We start from the raw sequence: 19,127 nt of genomic DNA, 5'->3' as shown, positions 1-19,127 counted from the left end.
CATAGACTCGTTAAAGCCGCCGAGAAGTTTTGTACAAATCAATATTTCAATTCAACAATTAGGTCTCGGATCTCAATTGAAGGAGTGGTATCAAAATGCGACATCTAGTCCATATGGTCAATTATTTATCAATAAAAACCAAAAAACAGTTGATTCATTACGATAATACGACAGAGACGCAGTTTCTAGACAAAGAGCATACAATACAATAGTCCTTTTTCTCTCGAAAATTCGAAAATTTTCTCCAAGATTTCGAAAACAGTTCATCCTCAATCGCCTGAAAGGTTTTATTCAGTTTTTGAGCGAATGTCTGGTAAACCAATCAAGAAATAAGCTCCGAAATTTTTGGAAAGAAGGCGTTGTAAAATAACGAAAAGTGTTTTCAGAATACACTCGAAAAAGATTTCGGTTGCACAGAAAAAAATTTCAAGTTTAAATAAAGAGTTTCGATAGATATCGATCATCACACCTTTTGTCAAAAATTGCTTAATGTAGCATGAAACAGTTTGTACTCCTCCCTTTTTCAGTTTATCAAGAAAAAAACAGGAAGCCATACGAACAGATTTTGATTCAACTTCTATTGCTGCAAATGCGAGGTTAAAATCAAGTTAAAACAAAAAATGATATTGCTCTAAACTCTCCCAGAATAAGATTGAACCGATCAGATAAATTGATATTAGATTGAAGAGATACAAATGCATCAATTGTTAACTCTTTTCTGTTCACAAGAAGGCTTCAGCAAAAAACAGAGGAGGTTGGATATTTATCAAAATCTGAAAAAATTAAGACGTAGTAATTTGTTTTCTAGAGGTAGAACAATTTACAGTTCTGTCAAGAACTTGAAAAAGCTAGTAGTTTGTTCACAAAAAAAGTAAAAAAGTTTACAATCCAAAACTTCGTGTACAAAGTTTGGTCCACCCATAGGAAGATTTTTAAAACTTCGTTTTTCTTAAAAAATATATTTATATTAATGAAGTATTGTGAACTGATTTCTCGATGGTGAATGAAAAACAATGGAGTCAAGTGTTTATAAGTACCTGTCGAGACTTCTGCCAGATTTGTTAGGAACAAACTATGCCAAAAAAACAACTATACCGAAGACGCTTTGCCTGTGTTTAAAAATGATTTCTCAAAATTGAAAACTGTGAGTTGATAGAAGAGAATTTTGAGGAACTTGAAAAACATTGCAAGTAAGAAGACGACATTAGTTCAACAAGAGTGAGACAAAAGCAGCATTTGCAGAGAGAGCAATTCAGTATTTAAGGCATATAATATATCGCTATACTGAAAATCATTGTGGGAGTTTTGTTCCCTAATTGCAGCAATTTGTGTCTACAATGAATTCTAAAATAGCTCTAGTGTGAAATCTACGAGAGAGGCTAAAAGTATTCACTTTTTGGCAATTTTATTTTACAAATAGTTTGTGAAACACACTGAGCCAAATTTCAAAGTAGGGTTCGTAATATTTTTTAAAAATTGTTATTACCTTCCGGAAAGGATACGAGCCCCAGTTTAGAGATAAAATATTTGAAAAATCATCAATATCAATTAAGAAACCAGCTCCATATATCATCAAAGTTCTCGAAACAGAAGAACTTCTGGGAATATTTTTTGAGAAAAAGCCGAGGATTTGTTCAGGTTAAAGGTCAATCATGATTTTGTTGGTATATTGCTTAGTAGTCATAGATTCTTCCATTTGCAAGCTTTTTAAATGTTTGTATTAATTGTTATCGGCTAATACTCTGAGTTTTTTTTACAAGACTTCTACCGGAACAGTTACATTTAAAAGGAGAAAAGGAGATTGCAATTTCAGATATATCGTACCTTTAATTGTACCAAATTGTTACTGAGGCAAACTTTACATTCATAGATCAAAGCGAAAGTTCGTAAGACGAAAGGAAGAGTGAACCGATGTATATTGAACCGGGGTTGTAAGCAAGTAAAGTTTATCTAGTTGTAGCCATGAATGTCAAAATTCGAGAACGTGTTTGTGCACAGGCGTTTAATATTAATGGTATTTATGTATCAGTTGATAAGTTTACACAGAAATAAGCTATTTATCTACCTGAAGATCAATCAGTGTTTATCATTCAAAGTGCTGATTTGAATCCTATTTTGATTGTAAGTAAGAGCTAAATCGGACATGGGTTGTAATAAGATGCAAAGTACCACTCCCTATTCCCTCAATATTTTTACAATATTATAAGAACACAATCTTTGATAATATATAGTTATATTATAGAATGTAACATAGTCAGTGAGTCAAACACGCCTTTATTTCAGTAAATTCCCTTCGTATTCAAAGTAAAAAAAATAGAGGTAATATCTACGGGAAAGAAAAGGAACTATTAGTCCTTTACCATTCTACAGTTTAATAAGTTGTTCATGAATTCTTTCCATAATTTTAACATCGAACTAAGAGTTCCTCCGCATACAGAAAACAAATTTTATATCCGGAGGAATTACACGAGGTGTTCTCTTATTCCGCAAAACGTCGGTTACTGTTCTTTGAATTAAATTATTTTAGTTGATCAAGAAATGATTTTCCTTTTTCTTGTACATGCAAGACAGTACATGGAAGAGGATACTTCGTGCTCTTGCGCAGACTCTTAAAAGGATGCAATCCCGTTTATTCAAAAAAAATACAGATTTGTTTGAAGTTGCCATTCCAGGGATTCGAGAAGTTTGGTAGCGGTCGCAAAAAAAAATCAAGAAGTTTCCAAAAGACGTTGCAACAAAAACAATTCGAAAAAAGTTTGGAGCTGGCAAAACAAATTCCAAGCGTAAAATTATTATTATGAGATCCGTTTCCCAAAAAGATGTCCGAAACCAGTCGCTCGCGCAAAGGCATTTGTGATTGACAAAAAATTGAGTTTAAATCAAAGATGTCATATTTATTACGGGGCTCTAAGAAGTTCTTCCTTGGAGAATTTCGATAAAGTCCCAGGTTTGGAACTAATCATTTTATCTTACACTCAAGAAGTATTTCCCAGTACCTCTCTAAATGAAAGCAGTCTAGAGCTTCAAAAATTTAACCTGACAAAGATTTGAAATTAAAAATTTAACCTTTGGTTCTTGAAAATTTGTAAAGTATGCATCTATCCCAGAGTAAATTTTTAAAAACAATGGTGTTCAAGCAAATAAAAATTTTAGATAAAATCTTTCTCTTCATATTCATTATTGAAAGAGGCCAGATTTTTCGAGGCCAAATTAAGTCTGTCTGTCTGTATACCTGCATTTTAATCAATTTGATTATTTCTGTCTACCCGTCGCCTAGTTTTTTAACTTTCATCTATTATCTATCTATTTTTATATTTAAATGCGTGCTTCATTATCTCGCCATGTTTGAGCTTTTTCAAGGTATTTTTTCATCTTTAACAAATGAATTTTTTCACGTTTAAGCTATCTTGTATATTGCAATGGTTAAAATTTTTTTTCGATTTTCCAGTTTAAATTTAGTGTTTATTCCATCAAGTTTGAAAATAGCAACCCAATAGTAGGATATTGTCAGTTTTCCCAGGTTTTCCGATTCTGGCCTCCATATATGAATAACCAAATCCTTTTAGTTAAACGAGATAGGCAATTTTCGAGGTTTTTCAAAAAATTTTAGAAAATTTAGTTTTAAAAAATATCTCAATTTTTGAAATTCTCACCCTGTAGTTGAATGCTGTCAGGGTACTCTTAAGGGGTTGCGAATCTTGCCTCCAATTCTCACTTCTCAAATTCTTGTAGTTTTCGAGATATGACGTTTTTTATAATTTTTTCAAAACTTTTCAGAAAACTTGAAATTACCATCTCTGTAGTGAGGCTCTGTCAGGGTACTCTCAGGAGTTACAAATTTTGCCGCCAAATGTGACTGCTCAAATTTTTTTAGTTTTCGAGATATGACGTTTTTTATAGTTTTCTCCGAAATTTTCAAGAAAACTTAAATCTTAAAAAGTTCCGAAACTTTGAAGATCTCAATCCTGTAATTGGAAACTGTGAAGGTAATCTCAGGGGCTTGCGAGTCTTGCCTCTGAATATGGCTGCTCAGATTTTTGCAGTTTTCGAGATATGACGTTTTTTTTATGATTTTTTTCCTAAATTTTTCAGAAAACCTAGGTATAAAAAGTTTTTCAAAACTTGAAGTTCTCATCTCTGTAGTGAGGCTCTGTCAGGGTACTCTCAGGAGTTGTGAGTTTTGCCTCCACATATGACTGCTCAAATCTTTGCAGTTTTCCAGATATGACGTTTTTTGTGGTTTTTTCAAAAAAATTTTCATGAAAATTAAAATATTTTTTCGAAGTTTGAAATTCCTAACCTCTAGTTGGGGGGATGTCAGAGTAATCTCAGGGGTTTCAAGTTTGGCCTCCAATTAAGAATGCCCAAATCATTTTTGTTTAAGAGATTTTTTTTTTGGAAATTTTCAGAAAACTCAAATTACAAAATATTTCGTTCAAGTGAAATTCCCAAACCTGTAGTTGTGTACTTTCAAAGATTGCAAATATTTCCATCAAAAAGGACTGCTCAAGTTTTAGTAGTTTTCGAAATGTGAATTTTTCTGATTTTCAGAAAACTTAAGGTGAAGTTTCAGAAAACTTAAGGTGAAGTTTCTCAAAATTTGAATTTCCCAACGTTGTAGTTGGGTACTGTAAGGGTACTCTCAGCAGTTGTAAATATTGCGTCCAAGTGCGACTGCTCAATTGCTTTCAGTTTCCCAGATGTGACGTTTTTTAATTCTTTATAAACTTAGATATAAAAATAAATGTCACAAGTTTTTATGGTTTTTCAAAATTTGAATTAAAAAATCGAATGAAAAATTTTACAAAGTTTTAAGTTACTCTCAGGAGTTGCAAATCTTGCGTCCAAATGCGACTTCTCAATTGCTTTCAGTTTCCCAGATGTGACGTTTCTTAGTTCAATTAAAATTTTTCGAAGAACTTCAAGATTTGGTTATTCAAAATTTGTATGAAAAACTTGAATAAAAACTTTGCAAAATTTTTAATTACGAACCCTGTAATTGGGTGCTGTCAGAGTACACTCAAATAGTAGTTTTTTTGAGTTGTTGAAAGTTCGAAGCACCGGAGGTGCCGTACACGCTAGTTAGATTTAAGAAAATTTGCTCACCGTTATCGGCGTCCCCACTAACTGTGTGAGGTAACATCTGGTGCTGTAAATTTGACATTTGTCAGAGAAAATTTTAGTAACAAATATCAGTGTCCTCACTCACCGCGGGAGAAAACATCTGGTGTTGCAAACTTGATATTTGTCTGAGAAATCTTCATTTGCGTCCACCATCTCGCCTCAATAAACAAACATGAAACGTGTTTACAAAATTCAGCCTCATCACTCGCCACGTGCGGTAACATCTGGTGTTGCAAAGTCGACGTATTTGTCTGAGTGTTTTTTGTTTGGAAATTTCAGAGTCCTCACTCACCGCGGGGGTTATTATTTGGTGTTGGAAACTTGACTGTTTGTCTGAGAAAAATTTGTTTACTTTCACAACCTCGCTTAATTAAAATAACATCAAGTTTGTTAAAAAATTTTAGCGTCCTCACTCACCACGGGGGTGACATCTGGGGATGCAGATTTCACATATTTTGTCAGAGAGAAATTTGCATACGTCCACTATTTTTTTCCCAAAAATAAACAAATAGGAAAGTTTGACTGAGAAGTTTGAGTTTTTTTCTGGATTTGTCAAAAATTGTCAAGATTGAAAACTTCCTAAAATTCCATGAGATTTTAGCACATGTATATTTTTAAGAAACTCCAAATTGAAAAATTTTCAAAGAAAGCCAGTAAGTTTTTTTCTGTTTATTCAATTTTGAGTTTCAGAGTTCAAAGTTCATATGCGAAGAGTTTTAAGCTTTCAGAAACCCTCGTTTATTGATTATATTGCATGAAAAAATATTCATTTTATTTCTGAGCAAAGTTAAGTTATCAAAAACCAATTTAAATGTTTTAAGATATCTTTGATTGGGTTCCAATTACTGTGAAGTGATTAGAGCTACCGAAATGAATGTTTTTTTTTGACATTTTCACAATGCTGAAAAATTTAAAAAAACTAATTGCGATGCAAATAGCTACTGTTTTTTGCGAATTAGTTCAAGTGAGCAATAAATATTTGGAAGAACTTAAAACTTGTTTTGCATACCTCGTGAAAATTTTTCCGACTCTGTTGAAATTTCCAACTCCGATCATCCCATATGAAATGTTTTTGAGTTAGTTTCATCAGTTTAGTTAATTGAAGATATCGAAATTTAATCAAAACAATAAAACGTTTTTCTCCGAGATGCATGCTTGAAACGTTTTTTCTTGCTACTGAATTAAAGCTACATCCGTTTAGTTAATTGAAGATATCGAAATTTAATCAAAACAATAAAACGTTTTTCTCCGAGATGCATGCTTGAAACGTTTTTTCTTGCTACTGAATTAAAGCTATCAAGTTCTCGTAAGATTCAGCTAAAGATTTTGAGCTGTCATGATATAAATATTTACATAGCTTTCTTAAAAATCCTAAGTTGAATTTATGCTCGAAAAAAGTAGCTATTGGAGGCAAGCTATAAAGCTAACTTGAAATGTTTCAAAATTTCAAGCTGCGTGCTTGAAAAGTAATCAGGAAAATAAAGTATTTCCATTAAACAATTGTTTTTGTATTGCTTCGTTCGAATGGCAAATGTTGATTTATTATAAAGTGGTTTTTTGATAAACTTGCTTGAATTTATCTTAAGAAATTCAATCAGTATCATACCTCCTTGTTTTTTTTAACACGTCGCTGGAATGTTTTTTGTTCTTCTATTTGATTAAAATTTTCAAGTCATGAAATATTTTTTTATTCTTTTGTTTCATTATGTTTTATCATTTGTTTCATTTAGAAGTTTCCTCCATCGATCCATAACCTTAACGCAAAATATAAAGTTTTGCGAAACAGTTCAAGTGTTTTTTGATAGTAGCTTGAAAAGTTAAAGTAGCTTTTTAATGAACTAAATCAAGGTATCGAACCAACCTTTAAGAACCTACTAAATCAAGTATCGAAAGAACGTTTAAAGAAACTGTAATCGCTCAAGTTTTTTTCATAATAAGCATGCACAAAATGTAGCAAGGATAGCCTGTTACTATGCAAGTAGCACAGAATGTTCCCACGATAGTCTTCAAAAAATACAAAGTTTTTTTTCAAATTATTGTTTTCGGCGTGGTGTGATAAAAGGAGCTGAACAAAAAACCTGCGATTAGATGTATTCGACAGTCATAGCAAATTCGAAGCTTTTTTCAATTTTGCAGTTTTTGAATTTTCGAAGTTCTTGATTGTAAAAAAGCGCGATATTACTCATAGTAAACTTACTTTACCAAAGTGAAACTAAGTTTTAACGCTTTAAGTGAAGCTATTGTAAACATTTAACCAATAAAAATAAGACTGCTTGCTCGCTTTATCGCTCGAAGTAAGACGAAAAATCAAAACTTTCAAACCGATTTTTCCCGACACAGGCAAGTTTTATGAAATTTTTTTCTTGTGATCGAAAGTCCAAAAATTAGTTCAACTTGCTTAAAGTTAAGTTTTAAGGTCTTAAATTAGTCATCTGTTGTAAGCTTGCTTGCTTGTTTTTTTTCGCTGGATTTAAGACGAAAAATAAAAATTTCAAACTGGTTTTTCTCGACACTAGAAAAAAATTGATTGTAGAAAATGGATTGTTTGTGGTTCCTGTTTTTGCCGGGAAAACGATAACAAAAAAACGAAAACAAAAAGCACACCCGAATACAAATTTCTTCCCCCCCCCCAATTTCAATGGTCAATCGAAAATAGACTTCTTAGTTTAACATTATATTTTTTTGCTTCAAAAGCTGTGTGTACATAAAGAATGTATTTTGACGGGTATACAATTTATAGGCTGGTGAATTTTCAGGGAAACCGGGCCTGCTAGTGTGAATATTTTTTTCCCGACCAACCCTACGACGATCATTTGAGATCATTTGAGAGCTGTCGATCATTTGAGAGCGAGATTTGTGGCGAAAAGTGATGAACAATTCAAGTAAAAAAAATAAGTGTTTTCAGACTTATTTTCAGACGGGGAGGCCTTATTTCAGGCATCCATAATTAGGTAATTATAAACAAATTAGGTAATACAACATATTTTAAGCTATTTACAGGCTTATGTGGCTCATGATTTCTGTTATATCTCGCTCAAATATTTCTAAAATGCAAAAGTGTTTCTCTTCCAACACGGAGAAACCTTATTGTTATCTATAAATTTAAAAAGTTTTTTAACATGTTCAAATAACGGCGGATTTGGGGGGGGGGGGGGCGGACGCCCCCCCCCCCCTCAGGGATTCGACCCCCTGCCGACCCAAAGGGTCCCCCCTCTGATACTTTTTCTGAAATCCATTTTTGGCCAACCGACCCTAAAATTTTTCTAAAGGCGCCTTGGGCGCCAATATATACTAACTTTGAGGAGGAGCGCGCGCCAAAAAAAAAGCAATTTTTTTTGTCAAAATTTTTCAAAATAGGGGCAAAACAGTGCTTTGGCAGTGCTCGAAAAATCAATTTGGTCGACCTAAAAAAGAAAGGTCGTCAAAATTTTCGAATTTTTTTGAAAATCCGCCTCCCCCCCCTCGAGAAAATCCTAGATCCGCCCCTGTTTTTTATATATCTTTTGGACCTATCTAGCGATTATCTAAGGTACCCGACTTTCCCTGGGAGAAAGACCGAATTACAAAATTTTTCTAGTCGTAGGAGCATCAAGTCGTAATTACCTGAAATAAAAAGAGTTTGGAATTATGCGCGCAAATCTTAAAATAACAACACAGAATTCTTGAGATTGAAAGGGAGCCAACAGTTACGGTCATTTGCATCAGAAACTTCATGAAACTTTGATTGCTGGTTCAGCTTAGTCGTGAACAGGTTTGTTATGCGTTTTCGTTGTCGCTTTTGCCTTCGCTTAGATGCGAGAGTTGGTACTTGTCGTTGTCGTCGGTGAATTTTCATCGTTCGTTTTCAGGTGTAGATGTTTTGCCACTTCGATTTGCTTTAACTATTGGGATTCAGTGTTTTCCTTTTTGGGCTGTTGAAAACATGAGCTAGTGTGGGGCTCTGGATTGCAATCGCGGTAAAAATTTCTCTTCGATTTACCTATTCTGTCTTTAGTACGTTTCTAGAAAAGGAGAATAGCCATTTCGTAGTTCTGCTAATTTTTCTGTTATTTCAGGTGAGGCAGGTTTGTTGATTGAAAATTTGGGGTGCGGGCACTAACAGCACTTATCGTCTCCTGCTACTACATAATTTTGCACTTTGTTGGTGTGGATAGTTTAACGAGCTGTCGATCATTTGAGAGCGGAGAGTTACATTTTGGTAGAAAGTGTTTCGACATAGCACTCGTATGTATTTTTGAGTCGCTCTTGTTCTTTAGTGGTTTAGGGCGAGGTTCTTGAGCTGTTGCGCGAGTTGATGTTGGACGCATCTCATTTTAGTGTGCCTGCGATTAGTTAGATTTCGCTTTCATCTTGGAGGTGTTGATTGGATGTCATTGCAATACATCATGTGACTACTCTGAGTGAGAGCGGCATTTTGAACTCTTTGCAGAGATTTGATCAGCGTTTTAGCAATTGATGGTATCCATACCGGACATGCATTTTCATTGACTATCTGATAAAGCTTTGGAGCTGATTGTTAGGGTTTCTTTAGATTGACCCAATGTGGTTTCTGCTAGGGTTTTGAACATATTCACTTGGGTTATCGCCTTAGAGCCGAATTTTTTAGCAGTGAGGTCCCATGTTAAACCGGAATCAAAGATTCCTTCAAGGACTTTGGGAATTGAGGCGGAATCAAGTATTTGTTGTTGATTTGATTATCGGTTTGCGATTGTGCTCCTTGCACCAGGGTGTCAAAAGTGTGGTTGAGCATTTCGGGATCCACAGTTCTAGCTGTGGATTTTTCAAGAAACTGCTAATTGAGGGGGGTTATCGGATCATCTATTAGGTGTCGATGATATTCTTTTTCGGGTAAACAGTAATTTCTTCGCCATGCGGCACAATATTGATGTAATAAGGTGGTACTGGTGCGTCTGATATGTAAAAAAATGAACGGATTCGGTCCGAGTAACGATCCTTGTGGTAAGCCATACAAAATAGGATTGTGCTCCTTTCACCAGGGTGTTAAAAGTGTGGTTGTATGACTTTCGATAAGAATAGGTTACATTTGCCGGATTTCTTGGTTTTAAAAGCGGAATGGCTATGAAGGTTGTGTATATTGCTGGATTTTGGCTAGACAATAAGGATAGATTGAAAGTATGGGTTAATAGACTCAGAGTACGAGGCCGATGTGTTTAAGGTGCATCATCGCTAACCCATCAGGCCCCTCTGCTTTTTAATAACCTTATGAACTGTATCAGTGCCAAAATTGGACAGTTGTCGAGAATTAATTTTTGAGTTTCTCTATGGGGTCATCTCGCTGGGCTGGGCTTGTTTTGGTGTCAAGTTGTGTGCCATAGTTTTGCTGCGTTCGTTTTATTGTCGAAGCTGCTGACAAAATCTTTCTAGTTTTTGGTTTTAGCTGTTCTGATCAACATGTTAATTTCGTTGTTCAATAATTAGATCTCGCTTTTTTGTGGTAATTAGTGTTGCGGCCTCATTTGGACGACCAAAAAGGATATTTTTTTAGTAAAGCATTTCGAAGTTTTGCTTCACATTGATATGCAAAATCAGGAAAAATTAGTCGTTCCCAAATGCTTCTTCTTCATATCTGAATTCTGGTCAACCAATTTTCGTAAGAAATTAACAAAAGTTCATTTAAGAGCTGGGATTATCCGTACAATCCCCCCCTTAGTGATCTACCGTAGAATGTCCTCCCCAAGCATGTATTAAATCTGAAAATTGATTCTGTATAAAAATATGCATTTCATGAAATCGCGCAAATGAAATTGGTTACAACACTTTTGTATGCGGGATTGCACTTGTACAGAGCTGATGTAAATTAACCGGACAAAACGCGTTAAACTTGAAATTTAAAATGCATTTTTCTCAAATTGGGTTGAGTTTAGGTGAAATTTTATGAGGATAAAACTTGCTTAAAATTTTAGCAGAATTATTATGGTGTAATTTGTTTTGCGAAATTCGAGCCAGAAATTTTACCCCAAAAAGGGTCATTTTGGCTTTTCTTAGTTAATCAAAAATTACGCCGAAAATACTCAGTCGATCACAGACATAATTATATCAAAGTGAGACCCTTACGTAGCCCAACAAATTTTATGAAGGGTATTTTCTCCCAAAAAATGCAAATTGTTTAAAAATTGTTTTTAAATAAAAAGTTGGTATTTTTTATAGTAAAATTGACCTTTTTTGTCTATCAAACAAAAATAAATTAATTTATACAATATTTTGGAGAAAATACCCTTCATAAAGTTTGTTGGGCTACGTAAGGGGCTTACTTTGATATAATTATGTCTGTGATCGACTGGGTATTTTCGGCGTAATTTTTGATTAACTAAGAAAAGCCAAAATGACCCTTTTTTGGGGTAAAATTTCGGGCTCGAGTTTCGCAAAACAAATTACACCATAATAATTCTGCTAAATTTTTAAGCAAGTTTTGTCCTTATAAGTTTTCACCTAAACTCATCCCAATTTGAGAAAAATGCGCTTTAAATTTAAGTTTAACGCGTTTTGTCCGGTTAATTTAAATCAGCACTGTATTGCTGGTAATTGCTCAGATTATTGTTTCAATTCTATTTTTTATCAATAAAACGTTTAAATTTGAATGAATAGGCCAGTTAGTTCATGAAAAATCCACATTGTCTCCCCCCTAATTTGATGGGAGGGGGGATTGTAAGGTTGATCCAAGTATTATTTGTGAATGTAACAGTGTGTTTGCGATCCTTGTGGTTTTCAGCCTAAGAGACCTCTTTACACTCCATTCGAATGCGCAAAGGTAATTCGTATACGCAAGTGATGTATCGGGCGAGGTAGCTTGCGTTGTTCAGGGTGGAGTCCCTCATGCTTGAAGGACCGAATGCTTGAAATTAATTTTAGCTTACTTTCAGCCAATCAGAATTGAGTATTCAAAATCTAAAAATAAATTGCAAAAATCTCGAAATAAGAAAATAAATCCAAGCCATTAGTGTTAATATTGGCCGATTAGATAATAAGCAGATGAGTTTTCACAAATTGCCGGATCGATATAGCCAGGATCAGACCGTCATTATGGACAATAATTTACTATTTAAAAATCCAAGAAAAACGAATGCGCTTAGTTTTTGGCCGGATCGAAAAGGGCGAAAGACGTCCGGCCCAAAAATTTAAATGGCATCAGTTGAACGCCAAACTTCGAAGACTGAGAAACTTTTATGAACTTGAACTGATAAATCATGATGTTTATATGAATAATATTGCGGTTGTAACCCGCAATTTGTAATATTTTTGGTTATTTTCTTCTGGCTTAATACATTTTCTGTTAATATTGAGTTCGATTTAGTGGGAGAGGCATTTAGCCAATAAGAACGCTTAGCAATTTTGATTGGTTGAAATTTTCAAGCATTCGGACCTTCAAGCATGAGAACCCTCCCCGTTGTTCAGTATCCCAAATGCGAATAACCCGTTTCGCCTACAAGAAAATTACCTCTGTTTTCTTTGATCGCATAATGCATCAAAGGATCATGGGCATTGGCGTCTCCGAGAATTAGTGCATTCTCAAAACGGCTGACCTGATATTGACTCGGGCAACTTCTTACTGGAGGCATGTCTAAACTGATTTCAGATAGAGTTGTGTTGGCAACTTTGAGCTTTATGCTTTGAGCATCCATGGTGTCATTGGTGGCTGCTTTCAGGTTTACAATAATATAGCTGAGGTTTTCGTGATTGAAAGCGAATCCACCTCGAACTTTTTCCTTCGGTACCGCTTGCCAAATTTTGGGCCTTGCTTTTCACATGAAGTTTGATTTCCTGCAGGGCTGCGACTTTAATGTCGTTTGACCCGGTAGGCAGAAATTTCAACGACTTTTCCCCCCTATTCCATTGAAGCTTAGCTGAACAATGGTTTGGCGTGCATTTCAGGTGGACAAATTACTGGCAGCATTTTCATATAACACAGCCTTGTTCGCTAAGTTATCGCAGGCATTGGTAGCATGATAAATTGCTAGGCCAAGGATTACTTTCAGTTTAAGCTCTAAAGAGTAGTATTCGGAGCAAGCTGGCCGGCTCTGTTTGCTCCGTTGATGTGGGGGTCCAGATGTGCCGCTGATGAAAGGGTCCAGATGTGCCGCTGATGAAAGGGTCCAGATGTGACGCCTTCCAGTGTTAGACTCGACAGACAGCCTCGCTTGTCTGCAAATACCACAATTACAACCTCCCATCAACGGGAGCGCAGATTGGTTGCAAAGCCCGGGTTTATCTGTTCGGAGCGTCTGAAGCCGGCCAGGCTGCTCCGTCTAATAATCCTACTACTGCTACCTTGTTCCGGCATAAACCCCAGCCCCGCCCCCTTTTACTGCTCCACATGTCACCAAGTCATCAAACGAATCCAAGCAAGTGTGTGGTGCCACATTTGCGGGTGGATCAATTTTAAATGTTTTAAGCTCCCCAATCTCAAAAGCCACCTCAAAATTTATTGCTCATACTGTTCCCAGAACCACATAATGCCACCACCTGTAACTAATAGCCCAAACCTTTGAAAAAACAGTCCCCATAATCTAATTACTCACACTACCGACAACCATTCAAACGTCAAACTTTCACATCGCGTCTCAAGCACCCAACAGGTAAATTCTAATCCCAACTCCAACCAGCCACCGCGGAGCGATAGTTCCTTAACCTCAATCCTGTTAAAATCTCTAAATATCCTAGCTTTCAACATCAATGGTATCTCCTGCAAAGCCCATGAAAATGCAGCCCTACTATGTAAAAACCAAATCCACCTTCCAGTCTTCCAAGATACCACGTAACCAAATCCCTCGATTGGCCTGAACTACACACAACATAGAAAAAAACAGTATACTAGAAGGTGAAGGCCTGCTGGTAGCAGTAAATAACTTTCTCATGTACGAGGAACTAGACTGTAGCCAAGACGGAACTCTGGAGGCGCAGAGCATTAAAATAAAACCCAACAGCCAGTCTCCGAATCTCAAATTTCTACTTTCCCCGCGCAGAAGCTACCCGAATGACTGTAAACCGTACCTCACACGGTTCCTAACTGAAGACAATAGTTTACCCCCAGGAGACGTAAATGCTCATTCCTCTCTCTGGAATTCTCACTTCTCTGGAGTACATCAGGGGTCGAATTTTCACTGATGAAATTAACAACTCAATTTTTACCCCACTAAACGATGAAACTTCTTCGTCTTCGCCGGACGTATCTTTAGCATCTCCTTCGCATCTACTGTCTTTGAGTTGGCAAACTTTTAACTTCAGGATCAGATCATCTTCCTGTAACTTCCTTTGAGCGATGAAATCCCTTTCTCTCTCAAAAAGACTTACGTTTATTTTAAAAAACCGACTGGCCAAGTTAAGTGAAGAAATCGAACAGGTACTAGAATCACTGCCCCTGCCGCATGATTTAATAACCGCGGAGAAACAACTACGTGACAGGATTTTAGCAACCGCTCGTCACCACATGCCCGCCGGATGGCATCGTTTCTTTTTAGCTGTTCTCCCTCCAGAAGCTAAATCCCTGGTAGGAGAGGGAGACCAAATTTGACTAGGAGATCGTTTAAAACCGAAACAAAGTTTTTAAAACACCGAAATACAAAAAATAACTGCTAAGAGCAAAGAAAAACGTTAGCGAGACTTTCTCCAGATGTTCAGTCACCGCACGGCGTCAAGCAAATTCTGGAAAATCGTCCGTTCTTCAAATGAAGCGAAGTAAATGATGTTACTGTTAATGATTTTAATGAGAAAAAAAGCTTACAACAAAAGACATTTTAAATGCTTTTAACATCAATATATGCAACTAAGAAAACATCAATCAAACAGGGAGCAGAGAGAAACTAAACGAAAAGTTTCTAAACTTAGGCTAGAAAACCAAGATAAATTTGATCCAATAGATACTGCAACCGTCATCAAGTCCGCTAAACCCTCCAGAGCGCTAGGTTCCGACGGTCTGCGTACCATATATTTTTTTAAAATATTTAAGGCCAATTGCAATTGAATTTCTGGCTCATACTTTCAACCTCTCCCTCGCTTATAATTAAAATCCCCTATTCTGGAAAAAATCTTCAAGTTGTTCTTCTACCCAAACCCAACAAAGATTTTAAATCGGCTGATTCGTGTCGTCCGGTATCTATCCTCAGTCCAGCAGTTAAAGACAGTTAAATTTTTGGAAGCCTCTAATCATACCCAAACTTGCCGCTCATCTAACTTAAGCCTCCGACTAACACGGATTCAGACCTTTCCTTTTAACTGCTACAGCTCTGTCTACAATTTCTTATATCAAGTGGTTTTAGCCAAAAGAGACCCCCAAAACGAAGAGTACTAGCCAATCTTGACTTGTCAAAAATCTTCGACATGGTATGCCACCGTACTTTAAACAAACTTCTGCACGGCTCTAGCATATTTGAAGGGATAGTCAGTTGGCTCTCAAATTACCTTAGTGGGCGCCAAGCCAAGACTCTATTCAGAAATAAACTATCGGCAACTAGGATAGTCCATGCAGGGGTTCCTCAAGCTTCAGTACTTTCTCCCACTCTTTTGAACTTCAACGTATATAGGAGCATCATGTTCCTAGAAGTTAAAAAGAGTAGGGGAAAGGACTGAACCTTGAGGAACCTCTGTATGGACAATCCTACTTCTCGATAAATTATTTCTGAATAGAGTCTTGGCTCGGCGCCCGCTAATGTAATTTGAGAGCCATTTGACTATCCCTTCACGTATGCTAGAGCCGTGCAGTAGTTTGTTTTGTACGATGGCATAACATAGCGCAGGCTTTCAACAAGTCAAGAGATGCTGTTACTGTCTGGGGTCTCTTTTGGTTAAAGTCATCCGAAATGAAAAATTCTTTTGATTGCAGGGCTGTCGTTTTGGGGGTCTCTTTTAGTTAAAATCATCTGATTTGGAAAATTCTTTTGTAGACAGGACCGTAGTAATTGAGTGGAAAGGTCTGAATCCATGTTTGCGAGAGGCTAAGGCCACTCGAAAGAAAAACTTCAATCTTACGCAGACGATTTTCACTCTTTTTGTACAATCAAGTAATATCGTCGAGGCGTCCGGCTTTTTAACCAATTACTTAAAAGAGCTCCATGAGTTGCTTTAAGAAAAGACACCTAGTGTTTTCTTTCTCGAAAGGATCAGTGAGCCTCTTCAGCTCCCACAACAAAGAGTTCATTTCCAAACCAACGGTTTTAATAGATTCTTCAATTTTCCCGGTCGAAAAAAAAAACAAATACTTTTATGACCCGGAGTGTTTTATCCCGTCACTCAACTTTGCGGAGCATTTTAAGCAAACCGCCATAAAAGCAGCGCGCAGTATATTGATCCTGAAGGCTCTGTCCGGGAGAACTGGGGATAATCCAAAGAAACATTGCTTGTAACGTTCAAGTCTCTGATCAGACCAATGCTCGATTACTCCTGCCCAGTTTGGTCCCCTGCTGCAAGTAATTCCTTCCGGAACAAATTACAAATAGTTCAAATGCTGCTCAATTTACAAACCGTTCAAAACACTGATTGCAAACTACTATTCGTGCAACAGCACCATCTACTTTTATCTACCCAGTATTTTTCTGAATCGTACTTTCACTTCCATCCCTTTCATTTCTATCTTAGGTTTCCCTCTTCTCCCAGACAAATCAAACCTAACATTAAATCAATTTTATAAGAAGAACTTGAAAAAATAATCTTCGATCCAAGCGGTTTTGCCCCGTTTCACGATAACACGGACCGAAGCGACTTCGTTTTTGATAATTTTAAACATCTTTTAAGAAGGGTCCACACAAACCACGTAACAAATGCCTGATGTTTACCGACTGAGGAACTGCTCCCCCGTTCAACAAGGTGCACGTTATCACAGCTCAGATCCGGCGACTCCCCATTTTCAATTACCAATCTTAATAGAATAGTACCCAATGTCCCCCCGAACTGTGCCCACTGTCTGTCTCCCTATACTACCCTTCACCTCTTTAACTGCCCCACAAAACCGCCTGAACTGACCCCAACAGACTTGTAACTACGGCTGGCCGAAGAAGCAATGTTCCTTGGACTCGGGCCAAGCTCGCATGACGCTCCCCCTATGGGCAACTAACAACAACAACAGCTCCGCGGCTAAAAAGACGACACGTTTCTGACGACGAGTTTGTCGATTCTCGCTTCTGACGAAGTAGGGTTGAGTTGCCGGCAATTGGAATGGAATTGCTGAACATTAATTTGCAGCAGGTGCTGTCATTTCTACCGTCTGACGCAAATTTGTTGGAGCGCAGCTAATTTGCTGGACGTTTTGTCTATTTCTGTTCAATTTCAGAAAAAATAATAAGCTGTTTTCAATTTACTAGCTGTTTGTTCGTTTATCCCATGGTTTAAATTGCATCGAGTCTTAGATTTTCTTGCACACTTGCTCGTTTTTTTGTAATTTACTTTCGGGATATATTGTTTTTCTTGTATCATCATGCACTAGGATGGTCTCATTGTTCTTCAGCCGCGCTGCTTCAAGCCAATTGGATCTACTTAACAATCTCCACCCCTTTTAAGAAAGGAGGGAGATTGTTAAGGAGATTGAAAGTCGAATTTTCATTGCTGCAAAATTAGAATTCGCAATAGAAAGCTATGTACTGTATTTATTCATAGGGGGGGGGGGGGGTTTGTTAATTAGATCGATCCAGTAATGAAAATTGCTCGTTTTTTTGTAATTTACTTTCGGGATATATTGTTTTTCTTGTATCATCATGCACTAGGATGGTCTCATTGTTCTTCAGCCGCGCTGCTTCAAGCCAATTGGATCTACTTAACAATCTCCACCCCTTTTAAGAAAGGAGGGAGATTGTTAAGGAGATTGAAAGTCGAATTTTCATTGCTGCAAAATTAGAATTCGCAATAGAAAGCTATGTACTGTATTTATTCATAGGGGGGGGGGGGGGGTTGTTAATTAGATATCATAGGGGGGATTGTTTAGTAGATCCCGCCAATTTGATGGCAGAAAAATAGGCATTTTTTGAAAAAATGGTAAGATGCTGTTTTTTGTTCCATGTACGTTGCCACGAATGATCACGTTTGTCGTTGAATGCTTCCGATATTGTGAACTTTGGCTCTGAAGAAATTGTTCCTGCTAACTCGTTTAAAAGAACAAGTTGGCAATACTTATAATGGCCACTAACCCTAGCATTGCTCAAAATTTGTCTCATCAAACAGGGACGAAAAAATTTCTTCTGTTTAGATTCATTTGCTCTCAAGTTTGGACTTCAGCCAGGACAGTGGAGCTGTGGCGTTTGCTTCATCCGTAATAACGCAGATGCTGTCAAATGTGCCGCTTGCCAGACTCACAAAGACGGAAAGGCAGTCCCGGGAAGAGGGGGCACCGAAACTCTCCCGGACCTACGTGGGGCTTCGGAGGGAACCTTGTTTACAGTCGGTATTGCAGAAAGTAGCCTTTCAGGTATTAATAATTTAATTCACTAAACGAACGGCTAACTTATCCGTGCTTTTTCTTCTAAAATTGTTTTTCGCGGTATGGTTTCTATTTAAATTTACTTCAAATTTGTTTGCAAAGAAAGTAATACTAATTTTTACAACAATTAGAATACAAATTGAAGTATTAAATTATAGTTTTGAGCAATTTTTAAAATCTTTCAGCTAATTTACAACAGAAAAAATATGTTTTGTCGTAAGTGAGCTTTTTTACTTTTAATTTTGACTTTTAACTATATTAGGGCAATTGTGAGTACTGCTGACCATTTAAGTACACTGGTGGACAAAATTAAGCGCTAACTCAAGATTTTACTTTCTAAAATGCCTGTTTTCAATGTCCATTTTGGACAACATTTCCTTCGAATTCCAATAAAATTTTTACATAGACCAAGAGCAAATGATCAGAGCTGTCCAAGTTATCCAACTTTGTTTCACGCGTTTTGAAAAATTTGAAGCAGATGATGAAAACTGGCATTTTCAGACCCGGTAAGTAGTTCAAACAAAAAATAAAGACTTTCAGAGTGGTAGTTAAGTTTTTTTATAAGATATAAAAGTTTTGTTAA

At 36.7% G+C, this 19,127-nt stretch overlaps 2 protein-coding genes across 2 annotated transcripts in view; both read left to right on the top strand.

The window, feature by feature from the left end:
• LOC134850117 (mediator of RNA polymerase II transcription subunit 20-like) overlaps window positions 1–19,127 on the top strand; it is a 425,236-nt gene that overhangs the window by 388,125 nt on the left and 17,984 nt on the right. The gene's annotated exons all lie outside the window — the stretch shown is intronic.
• The window catches only part of LOC134857069 (uncharacterized), a 37,222-nt gene that overhangs the window by 14,149 nt on the left and 3,946 nt on the right, over window positions 1–19,127 (top strand). The window contains exon 3 of the mRNA XM_063873418.1: window positions 18,314–18,532. Within this exon, the coding sequence (XP_063729488.1) occupies window positions 18,314–18,532 (219 nt within the window). The remainder of the gene's footprint in view (window positions 1–18,313; window positions 18,533–19,127) is intronic.

This window comes from Symsagittifera roscoffensis, chromosome 1 (genome assembly GCF_963678635.1).
Source record: "Symsagittifera roscoffensis chromosome 1, txSymRosc1.1, whole genome shotgun sequence".
Lineage (NCBI taxonomy): Eukaryota > Metazoa > Xenacoelomorpha > Acoela > Convolutidae > Symsagittifera > Symsagittifera roscoffensis.
The sequence above is the reverse complement of the archived record's forward strand: the minus strand, read 5'-3'. Positions and strand labels throughout refer to the sequence as shown.